This window comes from Diabrotica virgifera, chromosome 4 (assembly GCF_917563875.1).
Source record: "Diabrotica virgifera virgifera chromosome 4, PGI_DIABVI_V3a".
Lineage (NCBI taxonomy): Eukaryota > Metazoa > Arthropoda > Insecta > Coleoptera > Chrysomelidae > Diabrotica > Diabrotica virgifera.
The window spans coordinates 75807241-75830954 of NC_065446.1; the positions used below are offsets into that span (position 1 = coordinate 75807241).

Below are 23714 nucleotides of genomic sequence, written 5' to 3' on the forward strand. Positions count from 1 at the left end.
GCATAATTTGGAAGTTTAAAAATGCTATTGATGAATTTACAACTCATCCCTTGTAACGGCATGTAAGTAGATCAAAATTCGAAATAAATTTTAAATTTTTTTTTTAATTTTTAAAGTTTAGTATAATTTAACAAATAGTCATAAACCGCAGGCATCTGTGTGCGTGTGCGTGCTTATGAGTACCTGTTTGCTCATGTGTATGCATACATATGTATTTGTTTGTTATTCTGAAATGCAACATTTATATACCTTCCAAAGTTTTGACTTTCTATCAGTATTTTGATACAACCAGACAATGTTCTAACTCTGACTTTCTTTAATTGTAGCATTTAATCACTTGTAACGCCGACCTGAAGATGATCTGTATATTGTAGAGATCGAAACCGGTCGTCGAAGTTAATTAAATGATTGTGAGTACGTCTGTGTTTCTTTACTTCATTTAAAATGAACTCACATATTATGCAACCCATTCAATTTTTGAATTCTTCTATCATTATTTCCACAAACTGGTCGCATTGCTCGGGTAGTGATCCTTTTCCAAGTTCTCATGCTACATTTCAAACTTAGCTTCACCGCACTGATAACGAACATTACTTTTGAAGAGTTAAAATATGTTAAGATGACGAAGATAAGAATATTGGTTTTGAAGATATCACTTTCTTGGGAGACTTCAAAATAGTTTTTGTGTGACCCTTTTCAATATCATTGTTTATAAATTATTACGCTAAAAAGTGACTGTAATAAGGGTACAATTGACAAAACAACTGAATCGGTATCAAGTTTCTAATATTTTTAATTGCTTTTTTAGAACTACTTAGTGGTAATCTTGCGCAATGTATGGAAACTGTAGGTAAAGATGTCCAAGAATGTGCAGCCAAAACCCTGCAGAATAGGCAAAAACAACAACAACAACAACAAAAACAACAAACCAGCGATAAAAAGGTCATATTCAGTTTTGATGAAGAAACCTGTAGGTAAGTAATGAAAATGTCAATTGTAGAAATACAAATAAACAAATTCGTCAATAATTTTATGTGTAGTATGTAATAGATAATTAGCACTGAGGCAGCTATAAATGGTGGTAAGGTTGACCTTTTTCCAGGCCTTATCAATATTAGTTATAGCGGTCAAAACTGTTACGTTCTGTTTCTCTCATTTTTCAATGCTATGATTGGTCTATGATACATGCACACGAATAAGTTGATCAGAGCCAATAACTTCTACCACGTATATAGGACGTCACTTGAAATAACTGAATGTCAAGATTATCCTAGGACATATATGACTACAATAAACACTGATTCCGGCCCAAACCATTAAACCACATAGTTTAAGAGCTAGTGAACCCTCCGACTATCGGTCTTCCTGTAAGGCTAGAAATTTTGTATAGTGATAATTCATAGCACACCAAGGCTAAAAACCATGACCTGGCAGGCATCAGCCCTGCAAGTGTATCTACCAGGTGAATCGAAAAGTGCATAGTTTAGAAAAAAAATAAACTTTCTCCTGTAAGGTTTAAATTTAAGTATGTGTTTGAGTAAGTTATTTAGAAGAAATGTGTACAATGCCAGACGATTCTGAACAGCATAAAACCCTGCCAGGCGAGGGCAAAGATTAGGGGTTTTTCCTAAAATTATTATTTTTGTATCGAACAAAGTTTTTTTAGGTTTTTTGAGTCATTCCAAACAGAAAAGGTCTTTAGTGATTTTTCTCTTAGGTTACTAGTTTTTGTTATATAAGCGATTAAAAATTTTAAAAATTGCGAAATCGGCTATTTTTAACCCTAAATCGTACATTTAACTAAAAATTTCAATATTGCCAAGGTAGGCAGATATTCTTTAAACATTGATTGATCAAATCCCGAAGAGTTTTTTTCAATACAATATCGAAAACCCTTTTGTTTTTTAAGTGCTAATCAAGCGGGCGCGACACTGTAGTATAAGTCAGGACGTTGGAGTTTGCATAAATTCATTATCTCGAGAATGGACAAATTTGAAGAGAAATCCTCAGACAGGTCGGTTTTTATTCTTAAATTAGGACTTTTTGGCATATATATAATACTATTGACGTCATCCATCTGGACGTGATGACGTAATCGATGATTTTTTTTAAATGAGAGTAGCGATTGCGTGGTAGCTCATTTGAAAGGTTATTTAATTCTCTATTCAGTAATATAAACATTAATAAAATTATTTATGCAGGGTGTACAAAACAATTTTTTTTATTAAATTAATTTGGACAAAAAGAAGAACATTTTTTTTGTACACCCTTTATAAATAATTACATACATAATTATTTATACAATAAATATGAACATAATTATTTATACAGGGTGTACAAAAAAATTTTCTTCTTTTTCTAAATTAATTTAAAAAAACAATGTTTTTTTGTACACCCTGCATAAATAAGTATATTAATGTTTATATTACTGAATAGATAATTAAATAGCCTTTCAAATGAGCTATCACACGACCCCTACTCTCTTTTAAAAAATCATCGATTACGTCATCACGCCCAGATGGATGACGTCACTAGTATTATATATATGCCAAAAAGTCCTAATTTAAGAATAAAAATCGACCTGTCTGAGGATTTCTCTTCAAATTTGCCCGTTCTCGATATAATGAATTTATGTAAACTCAAACGTTCTCAGTTATACTACAGTGTCGCGCCCGCTTGATGAGCAATTAAAAAACAAAGGGGTTCTCGATATTGTATTGCAAAAAACTCTTCTAGACAAGGCGGAAACGGCGGGTTCGTTGGGGAAAATATTCCCATGAGATATTTTTGCACAATCACATTCGTGAGACATCCCAGAATAAGGTTCAAGAAGTCGCCCACGTGAAAAGTGGGCCAATTGTTTTTTAACAATTTTTTTTAATTAAATTGCAAAAAATCCATCTTTTTGGACCGGACTAATTTTTTAAGGTTTTTTGGACCATTCTGGACAAAAAAGGTCTCTTATAATTTTTCTCTAAAGTTGATCTTTTTCGAGTTATAAGCAATTTAAAATTTGAAAAACGCGAAAATAGCCATTTTTAAGACCTAATAAATCGGTTAAAAATTATTGATATGAAAGTCATAAAGTGACTAAATCAAAGTTTAAAGTCGCCGCTACATGATTCTGAAGAAATATGTGTCTTTAATTTACTACTAAGCTGTTATTTTTAATTAATAACAATGAGCGGTTAGATCGTATCGATGCGGCTGTAAATGTGAGTGCGAGTAAGATGCACAATTGAACTGCTGGAATGGCTTCTCTCTCGCACTCAGCATTTACAGCCGCCGCACATGTGCATGGCGCTTATTTTTATTACTTAAAAATAACAGCTTAGTAATAAAATAATGACAAAAATTTCTTCAGGATCTTGTAGGGGGGGCTTTAAACTTTAATTCAGTATTGACTTTCATAATAATAACTTTTAACCGAGTTATTAAGCCTTGAAAATTGCCATTTTTGGTTTTTTTTTTTTCAATTTTAAATTGCTTATAAGTCGAAAACGATCAAATTTAGAGAAAAATTATATGAGACATTTTTTGTCCAGAATGCTCCAAAAAATTAAAGAAAAAATTGTTCGGGCCAAAAATATTGATTCTTGAAATTTGATTAAAAAAAATGGTTAAAAGAAAAATTGGCCCACTTTTCACGTGGGCGACTTCTCGAACCTTATTCTGGGATGTCTTACGAATGTGATCATGCAAAAAGATCTCATGGGAATATTTTTCCCTTCGAACCCGCCGTTTTCGCCTTGTCTATTCGGGATTTCATCAATCAATGTTTAAAGAATATTTACCTACCTTGACAACATTGAAATTTTTAGTTAAATGTCTGATTTTTAGTCGCTTATATAACAAAGTAATATATAACCGATAATTTAATCGCTTATACCGGGTGTCCACTTATATTTTCCCCCATTTTAACTGCCTATAACTTCTAAACGGCCTAAGATAGAAATATGCGGTTTTCGATGAAATGTTTTATTTTATTAATAGTTTTGTCTGAATGGATTGAATTTTTTATATCGCTTTCAAATACGAAAAGAAAAATGGCGGATTTTTGAAAAAAACTTTGTTGATTTTTTTTAAAGGAACACCCAGTATATTTTTTTGTAAATCGAAAGAAAAGTCATTCACCTATCCAGCGATATAAAGTTTTTCAAAATCGGTTATCAAATCACTGAGTAATTAATTTTAAAAATGAGCGGTGCAACGTGGATATCACATACCTAATTAACATAATTAAGCAAAATGATATTATGTTATCTGATTTCCACATGGCATCTTTCATTTTAAAAATTCTTTGCTCAGTCATTTGACAACTGATTTTAAAAAATTTAATATCGCTGGATAGGTAAATGACCGTTTTTTCAAGCTACAAAAAAATATACTGGGTGTTTCAATAAAAAAAGTCAACAACGTTTTTTTTCCAAAAATCCGCCATTCTTTATTTAAAAGCGACATAAAAAATGGTCAATTACATAAAAACTTGAAAAAACGGTCATTTCCCTATACAACGATATAAATTTTTTTAAAATCGGTGGTCAAATGACTGATCAATTAATTTTTAAAATGAGAGATGCAATGTGGAAATCACATAACATAATATCAATTTGCTTAGTTATGTTATTTAGGTATGTGATATCCACGTTGCACCTCTCATTTTAAAAACTAACTACTCAGTGATTTGACAAATGATTTTGAAAAACTTTATATTGCTGGATAGGTGAATGACCTTTCTTTCAATTTCCAAAAAAATATACTGGGTGAATAATTCAAAAAACCCAAAAAACTTTGTTCGGTGCAAAAATAATAATTTTAGGAGAAACCCCTAATCTTTCCTCTCGCCTGGCAAGGTCTTATGCTGTTCAGAATCGCCTGGCATTGTACACATTTCTTCTAAATAACTTACTCAAACAAATACTTAAATTTAAACCTTACAGGAGAAAGTTTGACGTGCAGGTCGTGTAAACCTTACACGTGCAGGGCTGATGTCTGTCAGGTCACGGTTTTTAGCCTTGGTGTGCTATGAATTATCACTATAAAAATTTGTAGCCTTACTTACTTACTTAATTTGTTCACTAGCTCTTAGACTAACAAACAAATCTGTTGACTTTCTGAATGGCAGCAGGTAGACATATTCACCTATCATAGAACACACAAAGATGCCATCATAAGGGATTAGACAAAAAGTATGGTTATTGGCGATATTTATAGTTTTCCAATGTCATCTTTGTAGTCTTCTTTTAGTTTCAGTAATATTATTTTTGGAGGATTTAATTTTTAGACCAGTTATATGATATGGGTGACAGATGACCCCAAGGCAAGAATTGGCCAGAGAAGAATACATTAGTTACTTTAATATTTTACTACTTTTCGTAATAACACAATAAATTATTCCAGACGGGATCTGTCTAAAGTAGGCAGTTACGGACATTTTGCATAGGTGCCTACTTTTTTGTTGGAATCACTTAAGGCTGTACCTTGTATCAATAATTACGATATTCGCCAGTCGCAAACATTTTTCTTACATTCATCGTCGGCTGTTTATCACAATTTTAACGCCATTGTTTTCTATTTTGCCATGAATCTACTTCTATATTTCTTCTGGTCATGGCCATTTTGTTCCATTTTTCTCAAGACTTCTTTGCTCTTCATTTTTTCCATCTTCTTTTTGGGTCCCATTCCAAGGTTTTAATCGGTAATATCTAATCATTTATTCTTCTCATGTGGCCGTACCAGGAAAGTTGTTTTCTCTCTATCGTATCCGTTAATGTTGTCTCTATCTTCATCATTTCTTTTATTCTATCTGTTCTTGCATGATCCATTAATCCATAATATCTTCGCCAAAAATTGTTCTCTACTGCGTTTATTCGATTCTAAATTTTATTACTTATTGTCCAGATTTCTTAGCCATATTTATTTAACTGTCCTTTCAATCAGTATTGTATACAGTTTTTTTATATTTTCTCGTATGTCTTTACTCCATAGAAATAATTAATTTATCTGACTTGTGATTACTATTCTTCTACCTAATTTTTGTTGTATATCTGTCTGGTCATTTCCATCTTCCGTGAATATAACTTCGACGCATTTATGTTCTTTAGTGTTTTTTTATTATTTTTTCTTCTAAGTCTAGGTCTTCGTCTCTGCAGCCTATTGTCATGCAGTCTGTTTTGTCTGTATTTATTTCCACACCCCACTCTTCATACTCCTCCGCCAGATTTCGAACCATATAACCAGCGTCCTCTGCATCCTCCGCTATTTAGATATAGTTGAATCCCATATGCTATTTATCTTTCAGTTAGTTGTTTTATACAAAACAAGATATCAATACACGATCTTCCTGCTCTGAAACCACTTTGCCCCTCCCAGTCATCACATTGACTTTGTTCTTAATCTCTAATGTTCTCTCACACTATGTTCTACATTATTTAATTAACAAGATTTGAGCAGGAGAAAGAAAAAGGGCAACCGTAAATATTCAAATCGACGATGAAGAGATTTAGATATAACTTGAGGATTTTGAGGAAAAAATTAATAACTCAGAAAATGTTGAATTTAGAATCTGACTGTTGAGTGGCAATTAGTTGTTACCACTCGCTAGACTACGTCCATGTTTTTTGAAGCACTGTGTTAGGGTGGTAACTGCTATATCGATACCTAAACTAAAAAACCTCTCAACTGAAAATCTGCAATAATTATTGTACTTCATGGACAAAAAACTATTTATAGCAGTCAATTGACGAAGAAAATTTATATATTTTTGAAGTTATACTTTTTTAGACACGAGGGTGAATTTTTACATTCCCTATCGCATGCGCACACCGACAGTATGGTATTAGTCGCTCAAACGTTATACGGGATCCGATTGGGTGTTAAAATCATCTGTCAATAATTGTTCAATATGAAGATTATGGATACACAAAAATGTTGTGTATATTAGTATTTATTGTTGTGATGGCAGAAAAAAAGCAAGTTAATAATTATTATTGTAGTGACTTTTTAAATAGTTTTTAAAAGCGACAGGTACGTAATAATTGTAAATATTACAGTATCCTAATAAAAAAATATATAGGTACCTACCTATTTCGAAAATTTAAAATGAACCTAATACCAAAATAGTATGTATTGCTTTGATTTACATAATTTGATTACTATCAAGATTTCTACCAATATTCACCTAATATATTGTTATTCCACAAAATATTCCTTTAATTCCACAAAAATCAAACTAATTTGTTTAAATTCATATAAATAAAAAACAAGTGTCAAAAGTTTATGGTGTAAACGTAAACGGTCAGTTGGTGTATATTCAAACATGACAGATACGCGATGGTGGTGCAATGGGAAACACTTTGATTTTCGATCGGCGGGATTGACGGGAAGCGGGTTCGAATCCCAATGCAAGTTACTATTTTTTATTTTTTTTTATACATTTTATGATTGTAAGTATATTATCATATATTTTTTTTCAGAAAATACGTATTTAGTTTTTGGCAACAATTATTGTTCAGAAGTAATTTCTTTGTGGCATTTTTCAATGTGTTTGTGTGTGTTTTATTCTTTTATTTTTTTAATTTTTGGTATTGTTTTAATAAAAATTTTTGGAAGGTAGTAAGTATTAAAATTAGTTTAATATTTAAATTAAATATAAATAAACTGTTTAAAGTTTATTGATTTCGTTGAAATCATATAGGTAATAGAAGTATAACTTCTTACGCGCGTACAAAGTACACACATTCTTTTTTTGTTTTATTAAAGTCTTAACTTAATACAGAATGCATTAAAAAAGGTTGCAGTAGTTCTGATACATAAAAAGACCAAAATGTGAAAAACGAACAAAAACAGTTGAGAAATTTTAGAGTTTAGGTATCGATCTGTGACATATAAAGTCATTAAAAAAGAACCTAATAAGAACTGTAATAAAGTGTTTATTTCCAGTCAATATAAAAATACTAGATGAAATTTACTTTTAAAAAGTTGTTCTGAAGCTATTTCCTTGTGACATTTTTATTTTTTATTATTATTTTTTAAATTTAATTGTGGCTTATTTCCCATTTAAATAGTTAATTTTAAAAAGTTGTTTGAAAGTGTATTTATTGCAATTATTTATTTTTTTGCAGTGACTTCCAGTCTGGACGTAAATGCGTCACCTCAAAAGTAGCTAAATGTGAATCAAAAGATACTTCCAAAATCGTAGATGACTATTTAGCACTGGTTCAAGACCATGTTTGCAGTTCAGCGTCAAGCTTGTCTTGGTTTTCGTTTGCTAATATTTTGTTATTGGTAGGAACCTACTTGTATTCTAGGATGTTCTAAGCCTTTCTGGTGTACAAGAACTAGTTAAACAACTGGCTACCTCACGAACATTCTTGAATATAAATGCTTCTGGCCAAATATTATGACTGTAATAGGTATGCATAACTTTGTTTACATTTATAAATACCTAGCATAAAGGGAAACAATTCGTGTCTACCTACCCTTACCAGGCCATTAAAATGTAGTTTATTTTAAAGTAAATAGAGACAAACATTATTATTGAATGGATAATAATTCCAGTAGTCTTTTAAATGCTACAACATTGTTTACACAACGTATAATAAATGTTGACTTTCAGTAAAACTCCACACATAATCTACTTATATGCAACCAATATTACACAATATTTTTGAAATGTTGCGGAAATCTATTGAAAAAAAACTTTGGTAGGTATTACTTGAATATATCTAACAAAATAAGCGTTTTTTTGTAGATGTTAATGCAATAGCGTTAAAAATTATTTTTAATTACTGATTAAGTTGTACGTAGCTAATTACATAAATTCTAATGAGTTCAATAATAATCAAAAATATTTTTTTATTTTAACGATTCAAACATTTTAGTTTTATTTTCGAATTTTATTGTAAAGGGATCTTAACACAAAGCATTTATGTATTGGGACAAAGAATGTTTATAATTATGTTCTTGTAATATATACCATATTTTTTCATCTCTACAGCTTGGTCAGCTTGGACGTAAAGGACACATTGAAGTAGATTGTTTAATTACATATTAGTTTTTTAATATATTTCTTGATAATGCCCAATTTACATACATAGTGTTTAAGTTGTTGTTTTATTGTAGTAAGTGTCACGCTTCTGTCAAGTGTATTAAGTAATATGTAGTTGTTATAAAATATTATCTTAAATAGTCTTTACTCATGTGCCTGTTACTTATATGAAGCGAAAATAAATATAATAATAAACAACTTGTCAATTTAATTTCATAAAAATATTATTTTTTGTTTCATCTGTTTGCATTTTGTTATTTAAAATAAACATATCCTTCTTTTTATTTTTTTATTATAATATAACCTTTTATTCAAATGGTTAGAAAGAGAACTAAATCTAGAGTACGAAAACCATCTATAAATACTATTATTGAACAGAATAGGAAAAAACGGTGATTATATAAATATAACAGAAAGAAAAAAATACACAACCAAATAGTAATGCTCAAAGAGGCGCTGTGGAAATATGTAGTAAACAAAAGAAAACTTATAATAAAATAACTCAACACAACAAAGATCTTACTGAAAAGCAAAGACGAATCTAACATAAATACATAGCAGAACATAGAGTAATAAGCAAAAAACGCTGGACGGAAGGGCCGCCCGAGAACTTTATCGTACCGATCTATTATCGTTATCGTACTAGATACTGGCATTCTATAAAAATAACAAAGTGACTCGTTATTTTGATATTTTAGAAACACCTTGTATACTTGAAAATATTTTATGGTTCTACGCATCATTAATTCCCGCATTTGAGAAAATGTTCGGGGACACACTATAGATTATTGCATAAATCAATAGAATATTAGTCATACTTTCATTTCAAATTAGTCCATTTTTCTGAGACATTAATAGTTTACAATATTTGCATTTTACTGCATGGATTGTAATGAAATTTTGGGAGTAGCCCAAAGCCCAATCTCCTTATTCAAAGTCTATCCTATATACTATGGCGCTTTTATCATGGGGGCGGTTCCCACCACTTCTCGGGGATAGAACATTTTTATTTTCTAATTGCACGGAGCAAAAGGAAGAAGTTTAAGAAAATTTAAAAATGCGCTCTATAATTTGATCTTATTTTTTTCACCCGTCCAACTTTTTGAAAGTAGAAATAACACTATATTAAGAGGTATTGCAAAAGAAAAACAATGCATTTAAATTCTGGTGAATGAGGGTTTAAATGTAATTACTTCTCATTTTTCCTTAAAGTACATTAGTCATATATTTTTTTGCACCATATCTCGCTTAGTTTGAATGTAACCGACATTTAACGGTGCTCGTTTTAAAGGCCTTTTCAAACACTACAAAAGCATGAGCACTTTGAGCATGCACCAAAAAACAAACTCTTTTTACCTACCATATCTCTTTTTGTATTATAAATAGAAAATTTACGAAGGAACGAATCTCTTTGTTATTTATAATTAAAAAAAATTATATAGTGTTTTTAGTTTGATGCATAGTTTTTAAGGTATTCACAAAAAACCGTCCGAAAACGTGTCATTTTTAAATGAAAATGGCCAATTTTCAACTACGCATAACTCAAAAAGTATTGAGTTCTCAAAAAAAAGTATAGATCAGTTTTTGCTTAAAAATAGGTTCTCTAGCCACTTCCATGCTTATTTTGACCAATAAATTTTCCACCCCCTTAAAGGGGTGGGAATTGCCCCAAGATAAAAGCGCCATAGTATATAGGGTAGATTTTGTTTCTTGAGCTATTCCCTACTTACTGTGAAAATATCAAGTACATCGATGTAGTAGGATGGAATTCGGAGCCAAATACCCTCATTGACTGCCCTATAATAATGCTCTGCTATGATCGCGTGAGAGGAGACACACAAAAGATTCTAGTAAAATTTCAATTTTCTGTAACTTTTCGAGTTTTTGAGTTACAGCAACGAGTTTTATGTCATTGGAAAAATAATTTTACATTCTTTCAAAATATGTAAAAATATACAGGGCGTATGTAAAAAATTAAGATTTTTTTTTCATTTCCGGTTAAACCGGAAGCCATATTGTGGGTAAAATTTATTGTACTAATAGATAACAAAGTACTATATACGTCTGCCAAATTTCAAATTTTAGTTTCTATTACAGAGGTCGTTACGGGCACTCGAATATTTTTTTATAAAACATTCATAACTCCCCTCCTATGGCGAGTTAAGAAATCTGACCAATGTTGTTCAATTTACTGATAGGACATAAAAAATATATCAAAAAATAAACAAATTCCTTGGAGTCATTTTTGAGAAAATTTAGTTCAAATTTATGTCAAAATTTGACCCCTTAAATATGGGCAACCCATAACTTTTTCTGAAAAACGATAATATTCTTGTTATAGCCCCATCTTTAGGCTATATAAATGTTTTTTCAAATTAAATTTATCTTAAACAAGTTTTTAGATTGGTAGGGAAATGTATCGGGTGGGCGGTCGGCCATGCTGGCCTCCATTTTGGATTTGGAAATGTCAAATTTCGTATTTCTATTTACCTATCGATGAGCTAACTTTAATTTAAATTTCATTCGTTTCGGTCAAAATTTGCAAAAATGGGCCCCAAATAACCCCCCTATTTCGGCCCCCCTTTGAGAGGTTTTTTTTAAAAGCTTAGTTTCTCGACAAAATTCTCTTAAAGTTACTCATACCGAATTTCATCGAAATCGGTCCAGTAGTTTTTGCTGGGCGGTGGCGACATACGTACGTACATACGTACGTACATAAGTACGTACATACGTACGTACGTACATACTTCCGACATGTTTTTTTTATTTGCTTTTTAGACTCAGGGGGACTCATAACGTCGAAAAATTGAAATCTGAAAAAATTTTTTTGCGCGATCCTATAACTTTATCTATTATACTCATACTGCGTATGTAGTACGATAAAGTAAAATTACTAGGGGATAAGAAAAGATGGGAAGCGAAAAATTAATCCAAATATTAAAATATTTCTAAAACGTGCCATACAGTTCAGAGAAATAAGGAAAAAAATATCCTGTTGGTGACACAACCTCCTCCAGGCCGAAACCAAATTTTTTGAGTAGTGTAGACATCTATAATAATAACCTATATGTTTCCTGCAGCCGATTTTAATGATATACATAGTTATAAACAAATGAAATCAAAAAACGCTAAATTTTCGCTTTTTCCGTCTATTGCCAAAAGGCTAAGCATTTTAAACAAATTTGGAAGTAAGAAACTCATGAACCATATAAAAAACTTCAATATGGCGTCCGCTAAATATGTCTATCCTTATTGGTTGCTTAGAAAATTGCAAAATAATTCATAAATTTTGAGTTTATATAAATATTCATAACTTATGTAAAAATTAACTTAGAACCTTCTTATTACACGAAATGCTGGAACTTGTGGTGCTGAAATTACACACTAAATTTCATAACAATTGATCAAATAGTTTAAAAGTTATTTAATTTGTTTTTCCCAAATTAATTTTTTTGCAACACTATAAGTCAGAAAATGATGAAGTTATAGTAATACTTTGGATAGTTTATGAAAGAAGAAGATTTGTACTAATAATTTGATTAAAAAAAATGACAAAAAATAATTCCAAGTATCGCAAAATTATTTTGCAAGGACATGTCGATTTTTTGCTTATAAACAATTAGAATAACTTTTTAACCATTACCCGTAGAAATTTTTTTTTCATATTTAGAAAGACTGAATTTTTATACAAATTTAAAAAAGAAAAAATTGTCCTAGAACAATTAGGGACAAAGTTGCCCCCTCCCCCTTTTTTAATTCACAGCAGCTTTCTTTATAACAATTAGGAAATCAAATCAGTCACATTTGAAATAACATACTTCAGAATTTTAATGTACCAAATATAAAAAATATATACTTTCAAACAAATCGTCCACAAAGCTTCAAAATGTGACCCTTAAAATCGGCCGGCCTTGAAACTTGGGAGATCGATGAGAAGGGGGAAGGAACTGTTAGCTGTATCTTTTGTTCTCGCCTATGGATTTCGACGTTTCTTTTTTTAATTTGTATGTAATTTTTGCATACAGTACGAGTATGGATTATTTAAATAAATTAATTGTTATATACACCATCAAATTTGTTTAAACAATTTTTTTTTTCAATTTTTTAAATAATATTTGAAGTAATTTTAATCACAAAACATAAATATTTATGAATAATATAATAATACATAGTTTTTTTATTAAACTTATTAATAATTTAATGTATGAAAAAACAAATTATCCCATTCAATTGTTTCTAAAAATAGTATTGGTCTATGGAAATTAGAGAATCTCAAATAAACTAGGTTTTATTTTTTTGGTAAACATGCTATTAGATGAATGAAAAACTGAAGTTACAGAACCACCAAACAAGAGATAAACGTAATTGATTGGGGTTGGAAATTAAGCTAAGAACCGTTAGTACCGATCCGATCAACAGATCTTCTTTATACCAGATATTTTGTTAAAATAAACTATCTGCTCTTGCCAAACTGGTTGTACCGAGTTCTTGTTAGTACAGAGATATAAATAGTTTATGGACTTCAATAGCCAAAACCTCAATCTTTCTCTATTATCTATTTTGGAGTTTTTTTTTAATATGTATGTACTCTTTGCGTACGTTAGTGATATGTTTTTTGTTAATAAAGTGGTTATTTAATTAACTATGTAGATTGTGTAAACAATTTTTGGAAATTTTTTTACGATATTTTTAGGATGACTTTTTTGGCAATCATAGGGGTGGATCATACGCACTTGACTTTACAATAACTTATAATAAATAGGTAACTGATAATTGTTACGTTTTTCATAAAAATACAAGTATTCCTAGATAAATCTTCTTTAATTTTATTTTAATACTCTTGTTATCATTCCAAAATGTATGAAATATCTTAATTTTTGTTGTTTTGCAATCTTAAAATTATAACTTTCAATGTTGTAAGATACAATTAATACCATATTGTAGAAAATTTCTGAAAATAATTTTGTTCTTTTATCCTCTCTCTAATTTTGTTAAATTTCATTTTTCGTTTACCTAGTAGCATGTTTATCAAGAAATAAAACCTAGTTTATTTGAGATTTTTTATTTTCAATTCAATATTATAAGCCAATTTTAGATTTAGGAATAATTGAATAGGATTAGTATATAATAATTACAGGGTGTAACAAAAATACAGGTCATAAATTTAATCGCATAACTATTCATAAAAATAGTTCGATTGAACCTAACTTACCTTAGTATAAATATGCACATAAAAAAATTTACAGCCCATTGAAGTTACAAAATGAAAATCGATTTTGTCCAATATATCGAAAATTCCTACTAGAGATTTTTTATTGAAAATAGACATGTGGTATTTTTATGGCAGGAGCATCTTACAAAAAAATTATAGTAACATTTTGACACCCCATAAAAATTTTATGGGGGTTTTGCTCCTTTAAACCCCCCCCCAAACTTTTGTGTACGTTCCAACTAAATTATTATTGTGGTACCATTAGTTAAACACAATGTTTTTAAAACTTTTTTGCCTCTCAGAACTTTTTCGAAAAGTCAGTTTTTATTGAGATATTTTGAATATTAGTCAAATCCACCACACATATTTTTATATGGTTAAGTAGTTTTTATTGAGATATTTTGAATATTAGTCAAATCCACCACACATATTTTTATATGGTTAAGTACGATTATGGAGACTTTGTAATCGTATGAAAATTTATTTATAATTTATATTTTTAGGCATATTTTGAACCGTATTAAAAAAGAAGCCACATCTTGATAAAAGGTGCCTTATCGAAAAAATACTAGAAGACAAAAAAGTTTTAGAAACATTGTGTTTAATTAATGGTACCGCAGTAATAGTTTAATTGGAACGTACACACACATATGGGGGGAGTAAAGGAACAAAACCCCCATAAAATTTTTATGTAAACATATTAAAAAAGAAGCCGCAACTCGATAAAAACTGCCTTACCGAAAAAATATTAAAAGGCAAAAAAGTTTTAAAAACAGTGAGTTTAACTAATGGTACCACAATAATAATTAGAACGTACACAAAAGTTTGGGGGGTTTAAGGTAACAAAACCCCCATAAAATTTTTATGGGATGCACAAATAATTTCACTATAATTTTTTTAAGATGTTCCTGTCATAAGAATGATACATGTCCATTTTCAGTAAAAAATCTCTAATAGTTTTCGATTTATTGGAAAAAATCGATTTTCATTTTGTAACTTTAAAGGCCTATAACTTTTTTTATGTGCACATTTGTATAAAGGTAAGTTAGGTCCAATCGATTTATTTTTGGTCCCAAAATATGTGATTTAATTTATGACCTGTATTTTTGTTATGCCCTGTATAACTAATATATACGTTTTACCATAAAAGTTACATCAAATATTATTTCAAAAATAAAAAAGAATTGTTTAAACAAATTTGATGGTGTATATAACAATTAGTTTATTTAATTAACGCATATTCGTAATGTACGTAAAAAGTACATACAAATTAAAAAAAGAAACAACGAAATAAATAATCGAGAACCAGAGATACAGTTAACAGCTCCTTCCCCCCTCTCATCGCTATCCCAAGTTTCAAGACCAGCCGATTTTAGGGCCACATTTTTAAGCTTTGTGTACGATTTCCTTGAAAGCAAATCTTTTGTATACTTGGTACTTTAAAACTTTGAAGTATGTTGTTTCAAATGCGGCTAATTTGATTTCTTAATTGTTATAAACAAAGCTGCTGTGAATTAAAAAAAGAAGGGGGCTAACTTCGTCCCTAATTGTCCTAGGACAATTGTTTTTCTTTCTAAATGTGTTTATAGTGTATAGTGTTTTTTCTAATTGTTTATAGGCAAAAAATCGTTCTTGTAAAATAATTTTACACTATTTAAAATTATATTTTGTATTTTTTTTTAAATTATGTTAATAGCATAAATCTTCTTCTTTCATAACCTGTCCGAAGTATTACTGTAAACTCATCGTTTTCTGACTTACAGTGTTGCAAAAAAATAATTTGGGATAAACAAATTAAATAACTTTTAAACTATTTGACCAATTGCTTTGAAATTTAGAATATAATTTAAGCACCAGAAGTTTCAGAATTTCCTGTAATAAGAAAGTTCTAACTTAATTTTTGCATAAGTTATGAACATTTATATAATCTCAAAATTTATGACTTATTTTGCAATTTTCTAAGCAACAAATAAGGATAGACATATGCAGCGAACGACATATTGAAGTTTTTTATATGATTTATCAGGTTCTTACTCTCAAATTTGTTTAAAGTGCTTCACTTTTTAGTAATAGACGGAAAAAGCGAAAATTTAGCGTATTTTGATCTTCATTTGTTTATAACTATGTATATCATCAAAATCGGCTGCAGGAAACATATAGGTTATTAATATAGATGTCCATACTACTCAAAAAATTTAGTTTCGGCCTGGAGGGGGATGTGTCACGAGAAAAATCTTATTTCTCTGGACTAATAGAGAAACACATGTCATTATACTAAATTTTAATAACTAGTGCAGGGCATGTACACAACGATTTTAGATGTTAAAAATGTTCAAAATATATCTACTCGTTCCATAGTAACAGTAATTATTAAAATCACTTTATGACTTTTTCTCTTTTCCTGGTTATTAGTTTTTAATGTAAAGTATATAAATTATTGTAATCACTGAATACATATATAGAGGAAAAATAATCCTATTAATTAAATTAACAAATATTTTAAGCGATTATACAAGTAACTCTTATCCAAAAATATTGAAAAACTGAACAAATTAGCCATTAGCCATCTCTATGTTGCTTATGACGACATCGCTGTCAACTAATGTTTACATCTCCTGCCTAGCTTATTGAATTTTGGATAGTGATGCATAATATATGATGCCGTATCCTATTGGCGTCACTTAGTCTCTCCTACTCAATTCCTATCTTCACCTCCAGGCTGGTACACACTGTTAACCTGAGCAACCCTACTGAAGATTGAGTAGCCAACCTCCCGTGGAAGGTGAGGTCAGGGCTGAACAAGAAGTGAGTCTTGGTTCTCCGATGAATAGAGGTTGAGCGAAGGACTAACAACCCTTCCTTATAAAATTGTTGCGAATACAATGGCTAATGAAACAAAAGGATTGATCTCACAACGACGAACTTCACAAAGAAAAATGGGCATGATTATGAATTTAAAATTGGGAGTCTGGAATGTGCGAATCCTCTGAAATGCAGCATTTATGATAAATATGGGAGAAGAACTTATGGAAAATATGGAATTGAAATATAAAATATGTAAATACGGAGATGAAAGAACCAGGGAAAAATTTGTAAAAACTAATTTTTTTTATACTATTCCGGAAGAAAAATGAGATAAGGTGAAAAAGGAGTAGGATTTTTATAGCGACCAAAAGACTGCGAAAATTTATTATCGCATTTACACGAATATCAGACGGAATCATAAGACTCAAGTGTAAACAGCATATTTTGTTATCCCTAAAATGACTGTTACGTTCTTTCTCTTTCAAGTGCCTTTTGCAGTCTCCCAGAAGGGCCAGTATAGGTAAGCTGTATTTTACATATAGTCAAAAACCATATTCATTACTGAAAGACCTGTTTCAAAACTGTATGAAAAATCAGAAGTCCCAGAAGGATGGAAATTATCCTATATATCAACAATATATAAGGAAAAGATAAAAACAACTGCAGCTATTACCGAGAAATTGCTGTAACAAGTACGCTCAGTGGAATCTATGGCAAGGTATTAAAAACAGAATTGAAAAGCCATATAGTCGAATGAAAGCAGAAGAACAAGCCGATTTTAGGGCGGGAACATCAACCATTAGAATTAGTATATAACCAAAAACCCATGTAGGAAAAATGAAAGAATACCCATGAACGAACATATAAAACACGCTGTATTTTCCTGTCATCGTGTCACACAAAAAATTGGCCAGCGCAAGTACATGTAACAATTATTGTTACATGTATTTCCACTGGACAATTTTCTTTGTGACACGGTGACAGGAAAATACAGCGTGTTTTATATTATGTTCGTTCATGGGTATTCTTTCATTTTTCCGACTGTATATTGTACGTTGACTTAAAGGAAACCTACGATAGCGTTACCTTAACCAAACTTTGGGAAAGTCTACAAGGCTCTAACATCGAATGCATAAAAGCCGTAATAGTCTAAGAGCTAGTGAACCCACCGACTAACGGTCGTCCTGTAAGGCTAGAAATTTTTCTAGTGATAATTCATAGCACACCAAGGCTAAAAACCATGACCTGACAGGCATCAGCGGTGCACGTGTATCTACCAGGTGAATCGAACAGTGCAAATTTAGGGGGTAAAATAAACTTTCTCCTGTAAGGTTTAAATTTAAGTATGTGTTTGAGTAAGTCATTTAGAAGAAATGTGTACAATGACAGGCGATTCTAAAGAGCATAAGACCTTGCCAGGCGAAGGGCAAGATTAGGGGTTTTTCCTTAAATTATTTTTTTGTATCGAACAAATTTTTTTTAAGTTTTTTGAATGATTCCAAACAGAAAAGGTCTTTAGTGATTTTTCTCTTAAGTTAATAGTTTTTGTTATATAAGCGATTGAAAATTTTGAAAATTGCGAAATCAGCTATTTTTAACCCTAAATCGGACATTTATCTAAAAATTTCAATGTTACCAAGGTAGGTAGATATTCTTTAAACATTGATTGATGAAATCCCAAAGAGTTTTTGGCAATACGATATCGGAAACCCCTTTGTTTTTTCATTGCTAATCAAACGGGCTCGACACTGTAGTATAAGTGAGGACGTTTGAGTTGGCATAAATTCATTAGGTATCTCGAAAATGGGCAAATTTCAAGAGAAATCCTCAGAGAGGGCGATTTTTATTTTTAAATTAGGACTTTTTGGCATATATATAATACTATTGACGTCATCCATCTGAGCGTGATGACGTAATCGATGATTTTTTTTAAATGAGAGTAGGGGTTGTGTGATAGCTCATTTGAAAGGTTATTTAATTCTCTATTCACTAATATAAACATTAACATAATTATTTATACAGGGTTTACAAAAAAATTTTTTTTATTAAATTAATTTTGATTAAATTTGACAAATAGAAGAAACATTTTTTTGTACATCCTGTATAAATAATTATGTTAGTGTTTATATTACTGAATAGAGAATTTAATAACCTTTCAAATGAGCTATCACACAACCCCTACTCTTATTTAAAAAAATCATCGATTACGTCATCACGCCCAGATGGATGACGTCACTAGTATTAAATGTATGCCAAAAAGTCCTAATTCAAAAATAAAAATCGACCTGACTGAGGATTTCTCTTGAAATTTTCCCATTCTCGAGATAATGAATTTATGCAAACTCAAACGTCCTCACTTATACTACAGTGTCGCGCCCGCTTGATTAGCAATTAAAAAACAAGGGGTTTTCGATATTTTATTGCAAAAAACTCTTCGGGATTTCATCAATCAACGTTTAAAGAATATCTACATATCTTGGCAACATTGAAATTTTTAGATAAATGTCCGATTTAGGGTTAAAAATGGCCGATTTCGCAATTTTCAAAATTTTCAATCGCTTATATAACAAAAACTATTAACTTAAGAGAAAAATCACTAAAGACCTTTTTTGTTTGAAATGATTCAAAAAACCTAGAAAAAAAACTATTCGATGCAAAAAGAATAATTTTAGGAAAAACCCCTAATCTTTCCCCTCACCTGGCAAGGTCTTATGCTCTTCAGAATCACCTGTCATTGTACACATTTCTTCTAAATGACTTACTCAAACACATACTTAAATTTAAATCTTACAGGAGAAAGTTTATTTTACCCCCTAAATTTGCACTTTTCGATTCACCTGGTAGATACACGTGCACCGCTGATGCCTGCCAGGTCATGGTTTTTAGCCTTGGTGTGCTATGAATTATCACTAGACAAATTTCTAGCCTTACAGGACGACCGTTAGTCGGAGGGTTCACTAGCTCTTAGACTATAAAATCATTATACAATAATAGAAAATCGCAAATCAAAACGGGATATAGCGTAGGTAATAACAGGATTCGGCATAACAAAAGGTCTAAAACAAGGATGCTGTTTATCACCAACGTTGTTCAAAATATACTTAGAGCGGACGCTAGCGACTTGGAAACGGAAATGCCAAAACATGGGCATAGCTCTAAATGACGATAAGTACATCATTATACAGTCGAATCCGCTTGCATATTTACAGATGCTCCTATACTACGGCACCAGAGTGCTGGAATCGGTTAGCCTTTGATATACACTCTAACACTACAAACCCTCATTGATTTAGGCACTTATTAAATTATAAGACATCTATTATATTATGGTGCCTAAGTTTTTATTGCAATTAATATTCTTGCAAGTATTGTATTACCTTTCAATTTATTGCTTGAAAAACAGGAATAGAAAAATGTCGAAACTGCAATAAACCGAGCATACTTAAGAATGTATTTTTTTACTCTAACCCAAGAAACAAATAAAACAAAAATTATAAAAAACGCCAATGAATAGAAACAAATATATATTTTTTATTTTTATTTATTTACAAGTACTGATAAATATAATAATTACTCGTATACAGTGCGTCCATAAAATGACGCATAAATTCATTATTAGCTAAATAAAAAACATTATTAGAAATTACCGAAACAGGTCGATTTTTGATTTTAATTTATGATTTTTTGGCATCTATGTCATACTAGTAACGTCATACGCCTGGACGTGGTGACATAATCGATGATTTTTTCATTTCATTTCAAAGGTAATCATTTGAAAGGTAATGTAATTCTCTTTTCAGTAATATAAACATTACTATAGGTAATGGTTTATACATTGTGGCCAAAAATTTTTTTTAAATTAAATTAATTGACGCAAAAAGACGAATGTACATAATTTATTTAATTCAAAATACGTTTCACTACGCACATTCTTCTTTTTCTGTCAATTAATTTAATTAAAAATTTTTTTGGGCACGCTGTATAAGTAATTATGTTAATGTTTATATTACTGAATAGAGAATTGAATTTCCTTTCAAATGAGCTATCACACGACCCCTAATCTCATAAAAAAAATTATCGATTTCGTCATTACGTCCAGACGGATGATGTCACTATTAGTATCATATATGCCGAAAAATCATAAATTAAAATAAAAAAATCGACCTGTTTCGGTAATTTTTAATAATGTTGTTTATTTAGCTAGTAATTAATTTATGCGTTACTTTATGGACGCACTGTATACGAGTAATTATATCTGTACTTTTTAAATATTATCTGTATCTGTATGAAATAAATATAAATAAATAATATTTATTCATTTTTATTTATTGGCGTTTTTTATAATTTTTGTTTTATTTGTTTCTTGGGTTAAGGTCAAAAAACATATTTCTAAAGTATGCTCGGTTTATTGCAGTTTCGACATTTCTATTAATGTTTTTCAAGCAATAAATTGAAATATACAATACTTACAATAAGTAATATTAATATTGCAATAAAATAGTCCAGAAAGCCACTGCGCATCCGCTAGGAAAAATATTCTAATTCGGATTTTTTGCACAATCTTACTCAAAAAGGACCCCTTTTAACAAATTTGCATGTTGCCAGGATGAAAAGTTGGTCAAAAATTTTTTAAACGTTTTTTTTTCCTAAATTTTTTTTAGGTTTTTTGGATCATTCCAAACAGAAAAGGTCTTTAGTGACTTTTCTCTAAAGTTGATAGTTTTTGACATTTAAGCGATTAAAAATTGAAAAATTGCGAAACCGGCCATTTTAACCCTCAAAATCTATGTGAAAATCTGAAAATTTAAATGTTACCAAAGTAGGTTGATATTCTTTAAACATCGGTTAATGAAATCCCGAAGAGTTTTTTGCAATACAATATCAAAAACACATTTGTTTTTTAATTGCCAATCAAGCGTGGGCGACACTATTTTCCACCGTTGTATGTGTATACAGTATGGTGCAAATGAAAGGAATAAATTCGTTATTTCGTAAACCGGTGACTTTAAGGAAAAATTCCAAAACAGGTCTGTTTTTATTTTTAAGTCACGATATTGTGGCATATATAGTATACTAGTGACTCCATCCATCTGGGCGTGATGACGTAATCGATGATTTTTTTAAATGAGAATACGGGTCGTGTGCTGGCTCATTTGAAAGGCTCCTGAATTCTGTATTCAGTAATATAAACATGTACATAATTATTTATACAGGGTGTCCAAAAATTTTTTATTAAAATAAATCATTTGGCAAATGGACAAAAAAATTAAATTATTTGACACCCTGTATAAATAATTATGTAAATGTTTATATTACTGAATAGAGAATTGAAGAACCTTTCAAATGAGCTAGCACACGATCCATATTCTCATTTAAAAAAATCATCGATTACGACATCACGCCCAGATGGATGACGTCACTAGTATACCATATATGTCACAATATCATAACTTAAAGATAACAATCGACCTGTTTCGGGATTTTTCCTTCAAGTCGCTGGTTTACGAATATATTCCTTTCATTTGCACCATACTGCATACACATCCAACGGTGGAAAATAGTGTCGCGCACGCTTGAATAGCAATTAAAAAACAAAGGAGTTTTGAATATTGTATTGCAAAAAACTCTTCGGGATTTCATCAATCAATGTTTTTAGAATATCTACCTACCTTGGCAACATTCAAATTTTCAGCTTTTCACATAGTTTTTGAGGGTTAAAAATGGCCGATTTCGCAATTTTTCAATTTTTAATCGCTTATATGTCAAAAACTATCAACTTTAGAGAACAGTCACTTAAGACCTTTTCTGTTTGGAATGATCCAAAAAAACGTAAAAAAAGTTTGTTCCATGCAAAAAAAATAATTTTAGGAAAAAAACAAAAAAAAAACGTTTAAAAAATTTTTGACCAACTTTTGATCCTGGCAACATGCACATTTGTTAAAAGGGGTCCTTTTTGAGTAAGATTGTGCAAAAAATCCGAATTAGAATATTTTTCCTAGCGGATGCGCAGTGGCTTTCTGGACTAAAAACTTGGCACCATAATTGAATAGATGTCTTATAATTTAATAGGTGCCTAAATCAATGAGGGTTTGTAGCATAATAGTGCATATCAAAGGCTAACCGATTTCAGCACTCTGGTGCCGTAGTATAGGAGCATCTGTAAATATGCAACCAGCTTATTAGAATATCCTTTGTGCCAAGCAAAAGTATTCATATAACCGGGATATTCTAATAACCGATCATTGGTTGCTACTATAATGTTTCGGGACCTCAAATTTCTATTCCTTAAACCGGGATATTCCTTTAAGAGGTATTCTAATAAGCGGGTTCGACTGTATACACTATCATTTGCAGACGACCAAATTATTATAGAAGAAGTTAGATGATATAGAATATACAACACGCAAACTTAGAGGAATACATTATTTGGGGCCTAGAAGAAACGTAAAAAAACAGAGTGCATGTGTATTATGGGAACACAACAATACTTACAACTATCAAATAATGGTCAAACAATCGAACACGGAAATGTGTACAAATACTTGGGAATGAAATAACAAAGGATGGAATACTCGATGAAGCAATACTTGACAGAAATATTATGAAGGGAAGAAGGGTAATACCAATCTTGAACGCACTCATGAGATA

At 30.6% G+C, this 23714-nt stretch overlaps 1 protein-coding gene across 1 annotated transcript in view; it reads left to right on the forward strand.

Moving 5' to 3' along the window:
• The window catches only part of LOC114332853 (27 kDa glycoprotein), a 136230-nt gene extending 126897 nt beyond the window's left edge, over positions 1-9333 (forward strand). The window contains exons 4-5 of the mRNA XM_028282632.2: positions 809-974; positions 8124-9333. Of these exons, the coding sequence (XP_028138433.2) occupies positions 809-974; positions 8124-8319 (362 nt within the window). The 3' untranslated portion in view covers positions 8320-9333. The remainder of the gene's footprint in view (positions 1-808; positions 975-8123) is intronic.
• The last annotated feature ends 14381 nt before the right edge of the window (positions 9334-23714 follow it).